Source organism: Conger conger, chromosome 4 (genome assembly GCF_963514075.1).
Source record: "Conger conger chromosome 4, fConCon1.1, whole genome shotgun sequence".
NCBI classification, from domain to species: Eukaryota; Metazoa; Chordata; class Actinopteri; order Anguilliformes; family Congridae; genus Conger; species Conger conger.
In genome coordinates, this window is record NC_083763.1 from 67,651,907 (window position 1) to 67,671,407 (window position 19,501).

The window sequence follows — 19,501 nt, forward strand, 5'->3', positions numbered from 1 at the left end:
CCCAGTAATGCTGCTAGCTGCGCTCAGGATTCCATAGCTGACTGTGCTAAAGACCACCCATCAGCCTGGCCTGCTGTGTTGTAGACCACTGAGGCTGTTAGGCATGGCATGACCAGTATGTTCTGTTTGTTCAGGATGGCACACTGAATAACTCAGTTTTACATACGTACATAAAAAAAGAAACCACTAAAGCGAAGGTATTACTGTATCATAACGACTGCCCATCTCTGTCTCCATCACTTCTGAATTCCTCCACAGAAATGCATGTGGGTGCTGGCAGTCCAGCCAGGACCCATCAGCATTAAACAGAAGCCAATATGCAAAAAAATAAAAAATAAAATGACCTGCCACAAGAATGTTGCGGCAGATAGAAAGCCCGTGAGAAAGAAAACCATGAATTTCTTGAATCGTAACATTAAGAAGAATCCCCAGAGATATTCAGCTAGTCACTCTTTATGTGCGAAATGTCAGTGTGAATATGAAAGTATATGTTTATATGTCCTGTGGAGTCTTTGGCCGGCCATGAAAGGGGTAAGAAATAGGGATTAAAATGGTTGCCACCATTTGGAATGACAGTATCTGCAAACTCAACAGGTCAAAGACACCCCTAATTTCCAAAATTAATTTCTATACACGCTAAAACAAACTAAAAACAAACAGAATAGTGGATTAAGGTATGACGTTGAAATGTATCAGAAACGTGACAATTACAAAATTCTGAATCAAGACATCAATTACACCAGGTCACATCAGTGAAAAGAGGCTTTGAAAAACAACACACCATTTCTGTTGTCTGCGTAGAAGAGGCTGAGGCATGAGCCAGACCGCGGCTGTAATCAGGGCCCAGACGAGCTGGCCTAATCAATGCCCTCTCCTGGCTGTGTTCTCCCCAGGACCCCTCATCCCAGACATAGGGGGGGGCTAAAACCCACCGCTTGCGTTCGACGGGGGGGGCCTGGTGCTCTGTGGGGGACCCCAGCTCAGGCGGCGACAACCCGGGACCACCTGAGAGAGGAAGGGCGGGTGCCTCGTTTTTCGTGGAATGCATACTTGACTCGGGGAGAGCTGATATCCATCGATACGTCCGGTTCAGTAAACAGCGAGCTTTAGCCCCCGGTACCCGAACAGGCAGAACCCGACGGACGCTTACCCTAATTCCTGCTGAGTGTCGAATGACTCAGCATATATACTCCTCATCAAAGCGGCCCTCGCCGGTGATGTAGGCCCATTGGTCTTTTGGGATGAGGCGCCAGGGCCTCTCTTCATGTGTGCAGTGCGCAGTAGTATATAACAGGATGGTAAGGGGTTTTACGAGGCCCTATAAAACACAAGATCTGTGGCCGCAGTGTGGCGGTGAAGCCAAAGAAATAAAGTCACCTGGAAAACTACATCAGTGGACACGTCTGGAGATGTTCTTACACCGTACACCTTTCATTGAAAGTATAAATACATAATTATAAACTGCTAAAATATATCTGCATCAAACGGACCACAAACACTCAGTGTTAAGGTTGATTACAAACAGTGGAATCTGGTCTGCTTTATGTGGAAATGAAATGTCTTATTTAGAAATGTACTATGTGTACTTATGTTATGTACTGTGACCATCAGTGTCACACACAATTTCTGAGAGCTGGGGGGAATGGCCTTTTTGCTTTACAACTGAAATTGTGTTACCCCTCTCGCAAATTCTGAAATAAGTAAAACTGTCTCACTCCATTGCCAATATTTTTGTCTTATTTAGCAAAAAAGTAATGAAATGAGATTTTAAGTGAAATAATAAAATACTTGTTAAGATTGACTTCTTGGTTTTTGGTAGTGTTCCAAGCTCCCTCACCCTCTGGCATAAAAATGTTTTGCATCTGTTCACATTTTTGGGAAAATGTCCATGTCCAAATGATTTATCTTCCAGTTTACCTTGTTTTCACTCTTACGAATCTCCTGCGCTCACTGATTATTTAATTCTGTCCTTGAAAATAGCATTGAATTATTAATGCCAGGATTCTCCAAATACCTTGGAAAAGTGCATCACCAGCAAACAGTGTTCACACTTACTAATGGCCCCGTACAGAGCAGTCCCTCTGATGAACATGAACTCAGACTGACTGGCTCTCTCTGCACCTCCACTCTGAGAAATCAAAACTGCACATACACCTCTGTGTGCGGTACTTCAGTGTGCGGTTCTGGGACAGGTTCAAGCAACAACAACGCCTTCCTTTCAGCGCATCGGAAAAGCCTCAAGTTCACGGGGAGGTTGACGCGATCGATAATTGAGTTCAAATGCAAATGTTAAACACGAGAGAGAATGTGCTAGAACAAGAGCTTGGTTTGTCTTATACACATCTCGATGATGGAAAGTGAGGAAAAAGGGCAGTCGATCCCCTCCAACACGCATCCTTGTACAAAGTAGACATAACCCCATATGATAATAACAAATAAATAAAAAAATGTACATGAATCTGGGTCTAGGCCTTGAAAAATATGCAGTCCTTAAAGATTTTGCACACCAATAATGAATGGGTAAGTGCATGTTGTGTTCTTATGCATGTGTTGCAAATATACGTACATTGCTGTATATACAGAGTATATACTTGCATTCGTGTTTTATGGAAGTGCCACACACACTCGCTGGTCTGCGAATGGAGTTCTAGCACTACTACTGCTCACAGTAATGAATTTCCGTTCGCCTGTATTTACACTTACCTGCTACATTAACATCTGATACATGACTGTAATTCAATGTGTATGTACATATACAGTCAGGTCCAGCCTTGATGAAAATGAGAAAATAAATATAATAAAAAAATATTAAAAAATAACACAGATTACGAGCTGTTTCATGCTCACATATGCAGTATGAGGAAACAATATACATTCTTAAACAATTGTTATTTTGAAGAATACTATATAATTTCAAAAATATAGGTGTCAGAATGATTGTACCGGCAACATAAATATAATTTTTTTATAAAATCAAATAACATAAAATCTACAATAAAATGGTACGTACTTATGTTTTCAAAGAATATATTGTAGTAGCCTTGCTTATGTCCTGTTACACTAGGGTACAAAAATTAGGTAAGATGTTCCCTTTGTCATCGGCCACCACGAGGAAAGTCAAAGAACTGTCAAATAAAAAGAGACAGATGGCTGTTGACCTATACAAATGAGGAAATAAATGGTTATTAAGCATACAACTAAGCTCTGTTAGGGCAAGAGTCAATTGGCATCAAGCACCTGGAGCAGTTGCAAACCTGCCCGACAGAGGACAAAAGTGTGTGTTGTCCCCTACGGTGATACTTCCGTGATATTTCATCATAAGTATGATGCTCTTTTCAACATAAGCATCCTTCTTCCAACACGACATCTCCTGCTGGTGTGCACAGCATTAAAACTCAATTCCGGTCTCATCTGACCATAACACCTGGTTCCAATCAAAGCCCCAATCCATATACAGTGCGCATATGAATTACCATTCATTAGTTATTTAATTGTAATTGGTTAAATGTGAAACAGCACTGACAGAAAATGTTGAATGTGTCCATGGGTGAGGCCTAATATTGCGCGTTACACGGAAAATACGCATTCCCTGCTCGGTTCTCATCCTCAGAGCCAGAAACAGAAGGATACGCACAGCCATCCGCCTGATGTACAGTAAGCGTATCCATGGCGATTAGTGCAGTGTGCAGGGGAAGTCAGTGACCTGAAGTTGATGGCAGTGCCTCTGTTCCTGGAGAACATGTAGGAGCCCACACACTGTACATTCAGACATGTCTGATCTGATCCGGCTCAGGAAGTGTGGATGATTGGCGGATGCCATCAGGCCTGGTGGCAGCGGGCCAGTGGAGGGTGAGAGATTGCCCCCTCTGGCCTGAGACGGGGCCCTGATGGGGAGAGGGGCTGAGGAAGACTTTGATCACTCAGCCGGGGAGAGCGGCCATGGATGAAGAAGACTCTGAGACAGACAGGACCTGACTCGGGCCGGGGTGTGCATTGAGGGGGAGAAGCGGAGGGTTCAGTCCTCCGGCCAGAGGCCAAACCCTGGCACAGAAACGTGTGCGGGAAACGGTGTGCGGGGAACGGTGAGGACCCCGAGGTGAATGGTGGAAACAGAGCGCTGGATCCACATACTACACCACATATACACAGTTACACCTCAAAAAATGTGAATATCGTGGAAAAGTTCTTTTTTTTCCCTAATTTAATTCAAAAAGTGAAACTTTCATATATTCTATACTCATCACACATAAAGTGAAATATTCCAAGCCTTTTTTGTTTTAATCTTGATGATTATGGAATTTTAGATTTTCAAGAGCTGTAAACCGTAATCATCAAGATTAAAACAAAAAAAGGCTTGAAATATTATATAACTTCATCTGTAATGAATGTTGAAAATATGAACGTTTCACTTTTTGAATTAAATGATATGCACCTATATACGATAGACAAATACAAGGATTATCGCGGTTCGGTAACACCATGATTGGTGCACTCACAGTCTTATAAGGAGGTTTCATGCCCATCGTTATTATTTATTTAATGAAATGATTCACCACATGTTAAATCATCTCTTTCCTGCAGAGAGGGCTGTCCTTCAAGATCACATAAAGAGCAGGAGCAGTTGCTCAATGGTTTGATGAACAGGACAATGACAATATCAAAACATTCTTAGACCTCAGATTTGAGTCCAACCAAGTATACGTGTCATATTCTAAAATTGAGGAGGCACAGAAGCCAGTTTTGCAAAGGATATTGCTAACAAAAGCGCAGAAGAAATATTCAGTGAAAATCTATTGTCACATCCCAGATTATTTTGAAAGTACAAAGTGAGGTGAGGCAAAATGTAAAAAAAGGAGGGAATGAAAGACTTGGACTCAGTCTCGAGAAACAAATGCAATCGATTACCTTTAAGCCTAGTGGGACTGTTTTTGATTGACAGGTAAAGTAAGTGTTAATTGCTGAACAGAGTTCGGAAACGGCTCCCTTCTGGCTTAGCACTGTTACCCATTTTCCTGTGGGATGCCAATTCTCAGTGCAATAAGGAGAGAAATCGATGGAGCCGACGGCGGACCCAGTAATCCCAAACAATACCCATAATGCCAAACGCAAGTGCGAGTCCGGAGCCACGTGCTCGGTCATTTTGCAAATGGATGCAAAGGCGGCGTGGCAGGAAAGCGAGAGAAATCGATGGAAACGTTGGTGTACAGTATTTATTAAACCCGCATTCTGCCCGCGATTCCTCTCATAAGCCGCGCGTTTACGGGAAGATTGGAAAAAGCGCGCGAGAGAGAGAGAGAGAGAAAGGAATCGGAGGGGCAATCCGCGCACATACTGTACTATATCGGTAATCGACAAAGCCGCCAAGGATCATTTGCGATGTGTCATTCTTCAAGTGGGCCTTATTCCACGGCATTATGGGGGGATAAAGGGTAGACTGCTGATGATGACATTAGCAGTCTGGTGTCACACAGGCAGTGGGAGACGCGAGAGCAGGCGTTTAACACTTGGAGCACCGCGGCACTGCCTCGACACAGCCGCCGCATGTTAATTAGCTGCCGGAGAGCGGCGGCGCTACATTAGCCTAGCGGTGGGCAGAATTCTATATGAAACCCCAGGAACAATCACGAAAGAGAAATATCAGGAATGATCGGTAGCCTATAGTTTACGTCTTGTGTTCCTGGCGTTATGAGAGAGAGAGAGAGGGTTAAGACCAGACACAGATAACATTCAGTAAAGAAAATGTGGGTGAGGATGTTAGGGAGCCTATACATTACGTGTTCCCAGCGTTTGGATGAGACAGAATGATCTCCAGCCTGTGGGTAGGTAGACCTGCATTGGAAGCCTGTCTGTGCATATACCCACGTACAGAATGGTTCAGTTCTCTCAGGATCTCTGCCGAAGTCTTCCACGATTCAGTAACCACTGCAGTGCAGAAAGTTCTCCCACCTAAGTCTACCATTACCTAATCTGACCGCACCCCATTAAGGGACAAATCTACACTCGGTTGACGATGTGGGCTTTTGAAGGATTCCACGGCCCCTTCTCATCGACAGCAAGGAGTAGCTGGGCAGATAAACTCTCTTACTTTTCCTAAAGAGCCAGGTAATTACATTTGGCATTTTGACAAGTGTTTGCTGGAGTGAAGGTCAACTCCGTCAGCGCATGAGATCTATGCTAATCTACTCAGCTGCAAAAAAAAAGAAAGAAAAAGAGGATTTTGCTGCCAATGTTTCCCTAATTATGAGTCACACTCCCCGGTTTTCATCGCAACTTTGCACGCAGCGCTAATGAGCCAATAATACGCAGTGATTTCATTTGTCACGATTTGCTGTGACGTCCAACCCGATCCCCTGATACCCTCGGGGGTAAAGAGGCTTAACAAAATGGAGGGGAGCGAAGGCCACTGCTTGCTTGTGTGCGATACGAAGAATTAACTCAGTTATGAGGAATAATAAGACTTTCCCTCCCAATCTCCTGACACACACACACACACCCTGTTTCACATCAGACTGGCTCCACACAGATCTGCAGCAAAAACCGTCAACAGTGTGGCGACTGGGTGACGTCAGGACAGCCGTATCACAGCCCCGTCAGGACACTGAACTACGGTGAGTCACACAGAAATGAAAAGTGAACTGCATTGCGGATATCAATCAACAAAAATTTACTATGGGGTTGCTATCTTTCAAGGTAGCCTTATTGTTTTGTATTTTAGGGGAAAGATGGAGGTGTGCAGCTATGATTGTAGCAATGCACGCATTCAGTGCTGCTATGGACTGAATATGAAACAACAAAAGGTGGGTGCCAGCTACCATGCCACTTGAGGCTTTTCTGTAGGCTATCAGCTCTTACGACTTGCAGAGTTTGGTTTCCCACAGCCATCCTCAGTGTGCAGTGTATGGATGAACAGCACTCCCAGTCCTATTGTGAATGCAGGTACTGTAGGGATGAAAAAATGTTAAACACAACAGCGTTCCAACACTGAGGGGCTCTATCGATTCTGCAATGCCAGGTTTTTGGTGCGGTCCAAGCATTAGAAGACAAGGCCAATATCAATCATTGCATAATAGTACTATTTGAAATACACGCAGTGAATAAAAACTGGAAACACAATAGTGAAGGATTCTCATAGTTCTGCGGTGCCATCATTTTGGTGCACTCACACCCTTAGGAGGCAAGATCGATGTTGATTGTTACTTAATAGTTCCAAGTGATCATCTTCGCCACATGTTAAAGCTCTCTTTCCTGCAGAGAGGGTTGTCCCTCAAGATAACAATGTCCCCCGCAACAGAGCAGAAGTAGTCGCCCAACGATTTGAAGAACACAACGAAGACAGCATCCAAATGTCACGGCCTTCTCAGACATCGATTCGATTCAAGTTCGATTCGAGTTCAGATTCGAGTCTAATCGTTATACAAGGCGTATTCTAAAATGGATGCCCGAGGTTGCGTTCCTATTTTAGGAATTAAATTAAATTTCATCGGCTATCATGTAGAAAAGTGATGTCATATTCCACCAGCAGAATTCCAGCCAGGTGTTAGTAGAATCTATGCCCCAGCATATAGATCATATCAGCCATTTTTAGTTCACTGCCATTAATATTTTAAATTTTACCACTGACGGCAGGCTAAAACTCGACATTTACCATTATAATGATATAATGTATTGCTACAATTTTGTTTAATTTCTTTGAATATGCCAGCTTTAATTTCTTTAAATGTGCCATAACAGAAAGCTGGGGTAATCCAGACATTAAACACGACATTAATCACAAGCATTAACAACCATTTAGCATGCTTCACACCGCTCCAGCAAGTGCAAAAACAGAGGAAGCCTGGGAAAGGAGTGAAAATAGACAGACAATAGGTGGAGACTGGAGCAGTTAGAGAACGCTGAAGAAGAATCTAAGACCACACATCAGTACAACTGCAATGCCTATCCTAATAACATGCATGGCATATCCTAACATTCACAAATATATACACACTAGTGTTTATGGTATGTGTGTATGAACACATATGTGTGATTTTTAAATCCCATACTTAAAAAAAAAAAAAAAAGATAAATTCTTCGAGCTGTCCAACGGACAGTCAGCAAAGTGACCCCCGTGCTTTTGACTTTGCAAGCCTCCGCTGATGTCAAGGCGTGAAAACAGTGCCTTTATATTTTTATTTTGGGGTGTTAAGTGGCAGTGACCCCGGGCCTCATTCAGCGCTGTGCGTTCTCACGGTCAGGACGTAGCTTTGGCAGTGGTCTACAGGCTGCGGCCCACCCCCAAATAAAAGCAGAGACAATCGGGGTCACCACCCCTGCCACCCACCACCTTCACATCCCCTTGGTCCTCGGAGCATCAGATGGGGAGGGACAAAGCGGGCCCCGGGCTCTTGAAATAACAATCTGTTGGCCCCTTTGACCGGGTGGTTTTCTTTCTCTCTTTCTTTTTCTTTCTTTTTTTTTTTTTTTCCTTTTGCGGACGGCTGGTGAGCGCGGCATTGAGCGAGTGACTTAAAAAACTATTTCCAACACCCCGTCTCCGTTCCGCTTACCGATAGTTTGCGTTACACGGCTGCGCGGCTCTCGTCATCTTGATTTGTTCAGGGTTAAAAGGACACGCCAGAGAAATTTAAACTGAGCCCCACACCATTACATCCTATCACGAGCTGACTGTACACTGTAAACACTTCCACCCAGCAGGGCACACCGGAAAATGACACCGTCCTGTGTGAATATTTCTCTATTGGAACCCAGTGTGCTGTAACCATGTGAGCTACGGCCAGCCTACCGACTGGGGTGTGGTAACTGGTCGCCTCTGGCTACATGGGGTAAGTCATTCACGGTGGAAAAACAGAGCCATAATTCAAACGAGATAACTACACTCTGACCATTGTGTTTCTGCTTACGCTGGTTAAGACCAGAGAATGGGTCACTTTTTATTTGTATTTTAATGAAGGGAAACCTTCTCACATAGTAGAAACAATAATGATGCCAGAACAAAATGTAGGCACGTTTTTTTTCACAAATTAAAGGGCTTCTTCACCTATTCTCCATTAAGAATGGCATCAACAGGTTGTTGGGTGTCATAAAAGAGCCCTATAACAAAATATATTCTAACAGCGGCTTAAATGTTATTTCCTACAGATATAAGATACTAACAGCCCTACTCTTTCTTAAAGTTACTATAAAATGAACTTTTGCAGCACGCTACACCATACAGTACAGAACTACAACACACAAGACTGAAGCTTCGTACAATAAGGGTTTCTGTTCTACTGCGTGGTACAGTACCTCATGTCAAGCCAAGCCAGATCAAAGCCTACCATGCCTTGCTAAGCCACGCCGCTGTGTACAGCTCACAGTCTCCGAAATCGACGGCGCGTTCAAAGAGAGGCCCTGCCGATGAATAAAAATGCTAAATAAATGTATACACCTCGATGTATGCACTGCAAAAACAGAAGGGAAGTGTAAAAGACCAAATCTGTCACCAGAAAGAGAGAGAGAAAAAAGGTTAGCAATGAACGTAACCTATTCTGACAGAAGCAATTTCGAAGCCCGTCGGTGATTTACGCATTTGTGGACCATTCCAAGGTACGGCGTCTCATCAAGGCAACCCATTCACACCGGGGTGGGGAGCAGGGGGCTTAACGGCACATTTTAACAGCGTATTTGCAGCTCCGCTCTCAACTTCATCAACAGCTCGCCTCATTTCCATCCCAAGTGTCAGAAAATGATTTTCATAAACATTCCCAGAGTTTACTGCGGAGCCGTTAATCTTTTATTTTCTTGCTGCATCGGGATTAGTTGGAATAGGCCTTTGTTCCCAGGTTTTCCAGTTGAACAGAGAACAAGGGTAGCAGCCATCGCACCAACAATACAGGGGGACCTCCCAAAAGGCTTTCAATATTCAAGGTGGCGGTGAGAGCCGCAATAGATCATTTAAATGGCTTCCACCAGGATATCACATCTCTCCTCCCACATTAGCATAACTGTTAGCGTAATAATCCCGCCGTCATGACAGATCAACGGAGCCGTAGTCCTCACATTAATAATACGCATCTGCCACACAATACATAACCTATATCTGCAGAGCATTGATTTAAAAAGTATCAAAGCACAGCATTCATCAACATATGAATTCAATATGGTTGGCTGCGTTATTACTATTTTGCACCATTTGTTTTCTTTTAGTTTTTTTTTCTGTTGGTGTGTGAACAAGAAAATACATTTGCACAGCATGCGTGCAAGTCACTGAGATTGTGTGTGTGTGTGTGTGTGTGTTTGCATGCCTGTTTGCACACACATTGGGAGAGAGTCCAAATTAGAGTGCATATCATCCATTAAATTGAGATTAAGGGCAAATACTTTTCCTCAACTGTGTCTCAATGTCCAAGATAGATTCACTGTGTTCTCTTTTTGAGAAAAAAGAAAAACACAAAGCTAGCTCTATGCACATCCAATATGCAACAAAATATACAAATACAAATGGAGCTGGAGCCGGAGCAAAATAAACAGTTAAAATAAAACAGTTGATGAAAACTGTGCAATCAGTTTGATCAATGCAATGTTTGGGATACACAGGACTTCATTGCATCAAAGTCTTATTACCAATGAATAAAGACATCCTTAACTTTGATTGACAAATGAGAGTTGCATTTTTAATCCTAATACAATGCTTCCATGGATTGACTTGATTTCTTAACTGATCAAACTGAATGTGACGTTGCATTGTGAATCTTAAGGACGAACGCTGATGGAATATGAGGCAGGGCTACGTATGCCAGAGCATGCATGAGGGCCTGGATTCACAACGCGCGTTCAGAATTCTGCGTATAATCGGCTGGAAGGGGGAGCCGTGTTTACCTAACATTTGGTGTGACATTTATGTCCGACTCTGAGCGCCCGCCAGGGCTCCGTACGTGTTGATAATCAACAATCGCGCCGTCCCCCGCTGACGCGGCAGTCAAACAGTGGAGCGGCGAGGGAGATGTGCGCAGCTGATCGGCGACAGCGGGGCGCTACGCTAACCCAGAGGCCACGCTAGCGTTCTCGGGCAGGATCGGCCGCTATCTGGAGACTCGGCCGCCGGCGTCTCATCCGCGGGGTTGCGACAGGTGCGTTATCTTTTCGAGCGAGCCCGGCGGCGACAGCCCGGCCCGCGCGCGCGCCTCCCGACGCGGAGCCGCCCACCACCGCGGCCCAAAGCGCTCGCGACGTCTCAAATTAAAGATGGAGTCACCGTGTTTCCCCTTCGTTTTTTCTCTACACAAATCCTCCTTCGACCCGTATGCGAGCTGCAATTATGCCATGTTTTTTTTTTTGCGTACTGCTAAGCCGTACAATGGGCTCTGTGGCTGTGGCAGGTGCACTCCTCCTCCCGTACGCTCCCCCCTGAGACGGGGACTGCGTCACGCGCCCCGGGCCACGCAGTACAGCGGAGGCGCACCTCCCGCTCACAACAACCGCTAACCTGTAGGCAGCCTGCGTGTCGCTAAGGAGCGTACGCTGGCACCTCTGGCCCGACCGCGGCGTAGCCGACCCCAGCAGGAGGAAGGACGGTAATTGTGTCGCACTGCTGTGAGCTCCTGGTCACAGCCAGCTAATGACATGGTCCTGGCTCTAGCCGCTCATGGCTACAGGGCCTGGCATTCTCCCCGATTCATTAAGACGCGTACATTCTCCGGCACAGGAAAGGAATGGCTCGGCGTTGTTTGCTGCCGTCTGGTACCGAACCGGGCGCTGTGAGGCGCGGCGTGATTATGTGGGCGCGCCTGTGCCGATTTTCTTTAGCTTAATTTACAATTTACGCAGGGAGGTTCACCGAGATGAAACTCTCATTTACCAGCGCGGCTGGGGGATTCTCTGCTCTGCGCTGGTCTTATCATCCTGAGAAGCCGTGTCAGACCACTGAGCTGGTCCCACATCAGATGATGCCAGAGGTGCAGCTGCATGCTGAAGACTTTTTTCCCCCTTTCTATTTGACACTTTTCTGTCAGCCCACTTCAGGCCGTCTCGCTATAAAAAGATGTGCCTGTCTGGGCATGTTCTGCTACTGAATATAAGAAAAGAGCAAAGCAAAGTCATAATTAGCCATCGCATGGAACATCAGAATGTATAACACATCCTGACATTTGACTGACATGTCCGTCATCATAAAATGTGGAGATTTTTTGACTGTCATCTTGAAGAATCGGTTGTTTACCTAAACAGGATTAGCAGCAAAATCTTTCAAATATAGCCACTGAGTAGGTGCTGTATGTGCGATTCTAGAGTCGAGAGAACATAGACTCACAGCCACCACCACAGCATGGAAGATAGACTTCAGATCATTTTATTTTATTTTTTTACATATCAGGAAATAAGAAGTACAGCCTCAGTCAGTGCATAGGAACACACAGAACAATGTAGTTCCAGCACACAGTGGACCGGAAAGGGATATAGAGTATATGTGTAGCACCCACTTGCACGGCAGCCATTTTCCACCACACCTCAGCTGATGTGGAGAAGGACAATTTTTCTTTTTGCCAATTACATCAGGGGAGCGAGAGAGAGAGCCAGGTTGGAAATTTTAGCCAGTTTGGCCTGTCGGCCATTTTGTCCGCTGTGGCATGACGGAGGAGGAGCTACACGTGAGCTAATGACAGAGAGGAGCGTCCTACCTGCTGCATGGGCCACATCTGCGGTGGAGACGTGCTGAGGGTTGGGCCGCACTCTGAAGGTCACAGCTGGGCCCTGCACTCTGAAAGAGATGGAGGGAGCGGGGGGAGGAATACAGTGACTGCAGAGTCTCTGTGCGTCCAATAAAACCCACTTCTTTCATGGCAGAGACCGGTTTGCTGCATTCTTTTTTCTTCTTTCTTAAAAGCACCACCCCCCCCCCCCTTTCCCTCCCCTCAAAACACAAACATGAAAGGCCTGCCATATTGTGGCTGAAAAGCTTGTTTGCTTCCGAGCCCCGGCGACCTCTGTGCTGTTAAAATCCCCACAGTCTGCTCGCCAACGGACACTCGCTTTTCACACCAGCATTAACAGAAGTTAACAGAATCTGAGACTATCAGTCAACATGAAAAAGTAATGTACTGCTTTCCATACATATATAGTCTCTAGGCTATCATACTCTAATAGCGCTCCTATCGCTTGCACATACAAACAGATGTATTTGTTGTTTTCTACGACAACATGTGTGGTTTAATGAGCTAGTCTAAATGGCAGCAACCACACCGGTGTTTTCCAGCGAGGGGGTTGGGAAGAAAACGGGCAGAGGGGGGACGATTCAATCAAAATGCAAAGTGCTTGGGTGTCAACGTTCAACAGCACATTGAATGTGAAAAATTGAAGTTGAAGAGCTTCGGCGGCGGGCCTCAAAGGTCCGTGGGACGAAAATTACCACCGCGGAATTTTCCCAGGGTTCACCAGCCAGCCGTTTAGACGGAGAGTGAAGGAGAGGCAGGGAACAATGGCGTGTGTGCGGACACGCTGGTGCTGCCTCAGCTTCGTACTCCCCCGAATACGGAGCCCTGATTGGTGTTTGGGTCTACGGTGAGGTCCACAGTATCTCCATACAGAGCCCTGAGCAGTGTTTGGGTCTACAGTGAGGTCCACACTCTCTCCACACAGGGGTTTGGACTGGACCCTCAAATATGGAGCCTTGAGCAGTGTTTGGGTCTACAGTGAGGTCCACAGTATCTCCATACAGAGCCCTGATTGGTGTTTGGGTCTACGGTGAGGTCCACAGTATCTCCATACTGAGCCCTGAGCAGTGTTTGGGTCTACGGTGAGGTCCACAGTATCTCCATACAGAGCCCTGAGCAGTGTTTGGGTCTACAGTGAGGTCCACAGTATCTCCATACAGAGCCCTGAGCAGTGTTTGGGTCTACGGTAAGGTCCCCACTCTCTTGCGACACAGGGTTTGGCTGGACCATCAAATACAGAGCCCTGAGCAGTGTTTGGGTCTACAGTGAGGTCCACACTCTCTCCACATAGGGGTTTGGACTGGACCCTCAAATATGGAGCCCTGAGCAGTGTTTGGGTCTACGGTGAGGTCCACAGTATCTCCATACAGAGCCCTGAGCAGTGTTTGGGTCTACAGTGAGGTCCACAGTATCTCCATACAGAGCCCTGAGCAGTGTTTGGGTCTACGGTAAGGTCCCCACTCTCTTGCGACACAGGGTTTGGCTGGACCATCAAATACAGAGCCCTGAGCAGAGTTTGGGTCTATGGTGAGGTCCACACTCTCTCTCCTCACAGATGGGTTTGGCCTGGGGCTCTCCCTGTCCCCAAGCCTGCTCTGCTGGTGATTGCTATTCACACAGGGGGGTGCGAATGACTGGGGTGCCTCTGCTCCCTGCACCCCTACACATCCCTCACTCGTCTTTGATCTCCCCCAAACTCCATTACTCCCAGGGCTCTCCCCCGAAACTGAGCTCCTGTGTGTGTGTGAGGGGGCAGCCCCTCCTCAGCTCAAGACACAGCAGAGCATTACATTCCCAATCATGTTCCAGGCTATGACTCTGGTCTTGTAATCCCTAGGTCAAGACCTGGGATTTGATCATTACATGCCTCTAATCATTAATATATACATTTAAAAACGTGTGTGTGTGTGTGTGTGTGTGTGTGTGAGGCACACTGTGTGAGTAATGTGGAGAGCAGAACAGTAGTTGATGGTTTCTGCCATACGAGAGAGAGAAGCACAGCATGCCTGGGACCACAGACCACAGGCAGCACAACTCCAGCTGACACGCAGGCCCTGTGCTTCCGTAGCGCTCGCACACTTTATCTCTCCGTTCCCAAGCAGATTTATGAGTTCACTGCTTGAATCAGGGGGGATACATCACTGTGCCACACCACTGTAGTACCGCTCCAGGAAGGCAGTCTGTCAATATGACTGTCAGAGGACTGATGTGGCTTGTATGGCCATAAATGGCCATGATTCTATCTTTTTGTAAGTCAGAGACATTTGAAAAACACCAAAATCAACCTGCGTTTTATGAAAGACTTAAGCCTAAGTTAAATTTTGACAGCCCTGTATTCAATATGTTTTTGTGTTCTGTAGTTTGACAAAAACAAATGGGAAAAGATGTGTATCGACTCGCTCTTCAAACCAGGGAAAAAAGGCGGGTTCAGGCCATTTATTTCCCAGCCTCTCATGTACACTGTGTGTGAGCAAATCACTCCCCCTGCTGGCTGTCCTTAAAAATGCACGCACGAACACGCACACGCACACGCACACACACACACACACACACACACACACACAGATGAATGAATACTCAATTATTTCAAAATAAGTCTAAAGGAAGGAGTCTAAAAAGGAATAAAGGCAAAGTAATGAAAATGGGGACAAAATCAGGGTTACCATGACTACAAAAAAACTTTCATTAAAAAAAGAAATGCAATGGTAGAACGTTCACAGGCACGGCAGTGGGGCTTGATCCAGACCCGGAACAGGGCGGTTTTGTACAAATCGACCACAATGTTTCTCCTGCTGGGGGTAGCGGTAAGATACACAAAGAGTTTGTTTTCATAACCCGCCATCATCCCAGCCCCGGGATGGCGTTCTATTTTTGAAACGGGGGGGAGGGGGGGACGATGGATACGTTATCGCAGCCGCATATCTTGCCCAGGAGCGGAATACAGACGAGGATTGATGGTGTTCAGACGGACGCAGCTGTCTTTGACTGTGCGAAGAAGACGGCGGTTCCGTGCTCGCGATTACGCCAGCCGCCTCGCAACCTTAGGAGATGTGTTTTGAAGAGCCGTAATGGAGGCGCGCTACAGCCGCCGGCCTCGGCAGCAAAGTTTCTTACCCCCGTATCTACCTGGGAGGAGCGCACCTGTGTGTAAATGTACGCATGTGGCGATGCGAGGGGTCACTGGTGAGGTTGTGTACAGTACAGTGGCCCCAAGCAAACAAAAAGCACAGCCAGCCTAATGGGGGGATGGAAAACACAAGGTAGAAAGCTGAGAATCTTTCACGCTTGTGAAGTTTGTCAGTTAGTGGTTACCGGCTTCCTTTTATTTCACACCGTGAGCTCACACAGCGCTCAGGAAGCCAGTAAAATGCACAACTATTTCAAATACACCTTTCATGTTTTCTGTTAGTTCACTAGAATGTTGGGATATCAGATATATCAGAAATAATACTGTGAGCATTCTTTGATGCAATAATAATAATAATAATAATAATAATAATAATAATAACAATGCTTTGTTTTGCACTTCATTACCTCGCTCTGGATAAGAGTGTCTGCTAAATGCCTGTAATGTAATGTAATGTAATAAATGTAGGAGGGAAATAGAACAGCGTTACTATCAACGTGTTCTTATTATGTCAGATACAGGGATGGTAAAAATTAAAAACGTTAAAAATTTTAAATACAGATTATCAGTGTGGTCTAAAGGGGACAGAGTTAATTAAAAGATGACACAGTCTGGTGGCTCAGTACGTAAACTTCAGTCCAGTAGTCTGAATCCCGCAAGCTGCAGAGGAACCTTCCAGAACTACCACCGCATCCATAGCAAAATTCCATAATACTCTACCCACAATGCACCGGGCTTCTGCTCTGCAGTACGATCGCATATACATACGCTGGGGCTGCACAGCATGTTGGGAATAATTACCCACACAGACCCTTCATTTCAGCAAGAACGTCCTGAAAGCCTCATTGCATTTCTAAGTTAACGCACAGCCTGATACCTACAGGGAAAATATAACAATTTTAAAAAGAATGAGAAGGGAGGGGGGAAGGGGGGGTCAAGGAAAGTTCACTCTCATTAATAAAGTATTATCCGTGCTGCACCACAGGGCTACTTGTCAATAATTGGTGTGTGTGAAATTCCCTTTAAAATGTACTCATACCACAGTGCAGCCGTAGAATTACAATGCATACGGCAGCTTCCAAATGCATCGGCTGCAAAGCATATATTGTCTGTTACAATACACAACAGGTTTTAAAAGAGGATTGAAAATAAGACAGCGAATTGTGAATTCATTAGCCTCATCTCAGAGTGAGCACAGCTTCTTCGGGGTGGCCATGTTTGAATCCAGAGGTAATTAGACTTGATTTATTTTCCCAGGAGGAGGTTAAATCGTACAAATGCCAGAATACAACAGACGCCTACGCATTTTTCAACAGTGAAAAATAAATATTCAAGTCTTAAAGTGCATGTTGTCTGTTCCAGTTTTATTCAGTTTGCCTTTTTGTTATAGAGTTATAAAATTGGAGATACAATTAAAGTGCTGCATTCACAATATTTTTCTGTCTATTTTTCTGTCTGCATGTTGACAGGACAACTAAAAAAATGTATTAATGTATTTTTGAGGGAGCTATGTTGAAATGATTGATAAAATAAAGGAGTTGCGTGATTTTACGGTCGATACAACATGAGTTAAGAGTGGTGGAGTTAAGCTACTTCAGTGCAATCTTGAGATGTCTACAAACAATGACAAGGGCTGACTGGAGGCTTTGTAAACAGGGCTTAGCAAAGACGCGGCACTGAATCAGAAACTAAGTCAAAGCCCACAGCCGGAGATATCCATGTCCACCAAAGTGATGGACAACACCCTGCCTTTGAAATGTCCAGGTGGGGGAAGCAGTGTGATGGACCGAATTGAGACACAGGTGCTCAATGTGGCACGTTGAGAGGAGGCACTGAGTTCCATCAACAGCTCCAGTCCCGGTAATCAGCAAAATGGCTCCCGGGGATCTGGAGAGACAGGTGTGCTTCACCTTGGCTACTAACAGCACAGGGTGACAACAGCACACACCCTGCAGCATGACCTTCAGAAGGTGCCAGGTCACGCAGAAATCCCCCCCCCCCCCAACACTGTTTCACTGACACTATCAGAGAAGAAGAACAGAACCCCATATAAGGATGGAAGCATTACAGGTACATCATGTGATATGAAGCAGGACATGAGTAAATTGATCTTTGTCTGGTGTAAAAAAGCAGATGTACAGAACGAAGGTATGAATACACCAAAAAATAGCGAGAAGCTTTTGATCAATGTTGTTTCCATCTTAGAAACAAACAAACAAACAATCACTGGTTCTTTTTAATATGAATGACAATGGCAATTACTTAAAATTGGCACAAGTAAAAAAAGAAAAAAAAAGAATATGCCAGTCATTGGCAAAAACCAATAAAACCCAATAAAACTGTGAAAGAACAGCATATATTAGTCTGTCTATCAAATGGTTACATCTGCTCATTTTACATAGTAGTCTGCACTAAAATGTCCAGGAACACTAATTACATTTGGTGAAAGTTGGTTATCATGTTTTTGCATCTTTATTTTTGGACTTTGGGTATTTTCAATTCCAAAAGAAGGCAATGTAAATATAAGTAGTGCAACATGTTTATGCTGCAATCCTTCAATGTAACTGTGCTCTATTCAATGTAATTGCCTTCAATTGTTCAATGTAATCTGAAGATCTAAATCTAATATACACAGCCTTTACAGATATCTCATTTATTCTGGCTAGCACGCGGCTGAAAGCCTTAAGGCTCGGTCCAGGAGGACGGCCAGCAGATGCAGTTAGGCAGATTGAAGGTGAATGGCTGTAATGACAGCCTATCAACCAAACCCTGCAATACCAAAATGGAGATTGTGGAGTGTGGAAATGGACACAGAAAAAAATGCGCAGATACGTACGAACGTTGAAGGAAGTCGTTGAGACGCAGGTTGACGCGGCGAGCCAGCAGGTCCATTAAGCGTAGGCCGTCGTCTGTGCTGAGAGAGCTGGCGAGAGGAGGGGGAGAACCACGGCGTTAAAAATGGAACTTGTCAATACTCAGCAGGCGAAAGGTCCCAACAGAGTTGTCACCTTGGCCTGCTGGAGTGGGCAGGCTCCCACACATCGCATTCCCGTCACACGGCAAGCCGCGTGCCCGGGGAATTGGGATCAGGTGCTTCCCCAGGCATGATAAATCACCTGCATTTTCCAGCAATGAGACAAACAATAAGGTGTAAATGGAATTGTTAGGAAGTGTAATGGCTCTATGATACAGCTGTGGTTCAGCGCTGGCCGGGCCCGGAGCCTCACTGGTTCAGCCCGGACCCTGGAGCGTCCAGCGCCGACGCCCAAGGAATACCGGTCAAACAAAGAGACCGCACAAGAACCGCCTCACTTACGAGGCCGAGAGCCGAGCTTCTGCGCCTCGCAGACACATCTTTAAACGTGTAAACATTTACATAGTGTTCACACAGAAGATACTCATTTAGTAGCTTAAATCTAGAGCGCGGTGCATGAATATGTTGTATTATTTAAAAAAATGTATGTTTACAAAAGATCTGATACCCATTAAAAATTGCTTTAAATATACAGAGAACACACGCATGTCCAATAATAAACAAGTCTGTAAACAAGTAGATTTTTGACTTCCCAATAACAAATAGTCACATTTCCATAAATGTCTTATTATCACTAGGTGCAGACAAAACCAACTTGTTCAAAAGTATGATATTAATAATCATAATTATAATCATAATTATAAGTGATTATAA

At 45.1% G+C, this 19,501-nt stretch overlaps 1 protein-coding gene across 1 annotated transcript in view; it reads right to left on the reverse strand.

Moving 5' to 3' along the window:
• Nucleotides 1-19,501, reverse strand: part of ptprn2 (protein tyrosine phosphatase receptor type N2) — a 203,171-nt gene that overhangs the window by 121,900 nt on the left and 61,770 nt on the right. The window contains exons 10-11 of the mRNA XM_061239019.1: nt 18,650-18,736; nt 12,654-12,733 (exon numbers count right to left, since the gene is read on the reverse strand). Coding sequence (XP_061095003.1) covers nt 12,654-12,733; nt 18,650-18,736 — 167 coding nt within the window. The remainder of the gene's footprint in view (nt 1-12,653; nt 12,734-18,649; nt 18,737-19,501) is intronic.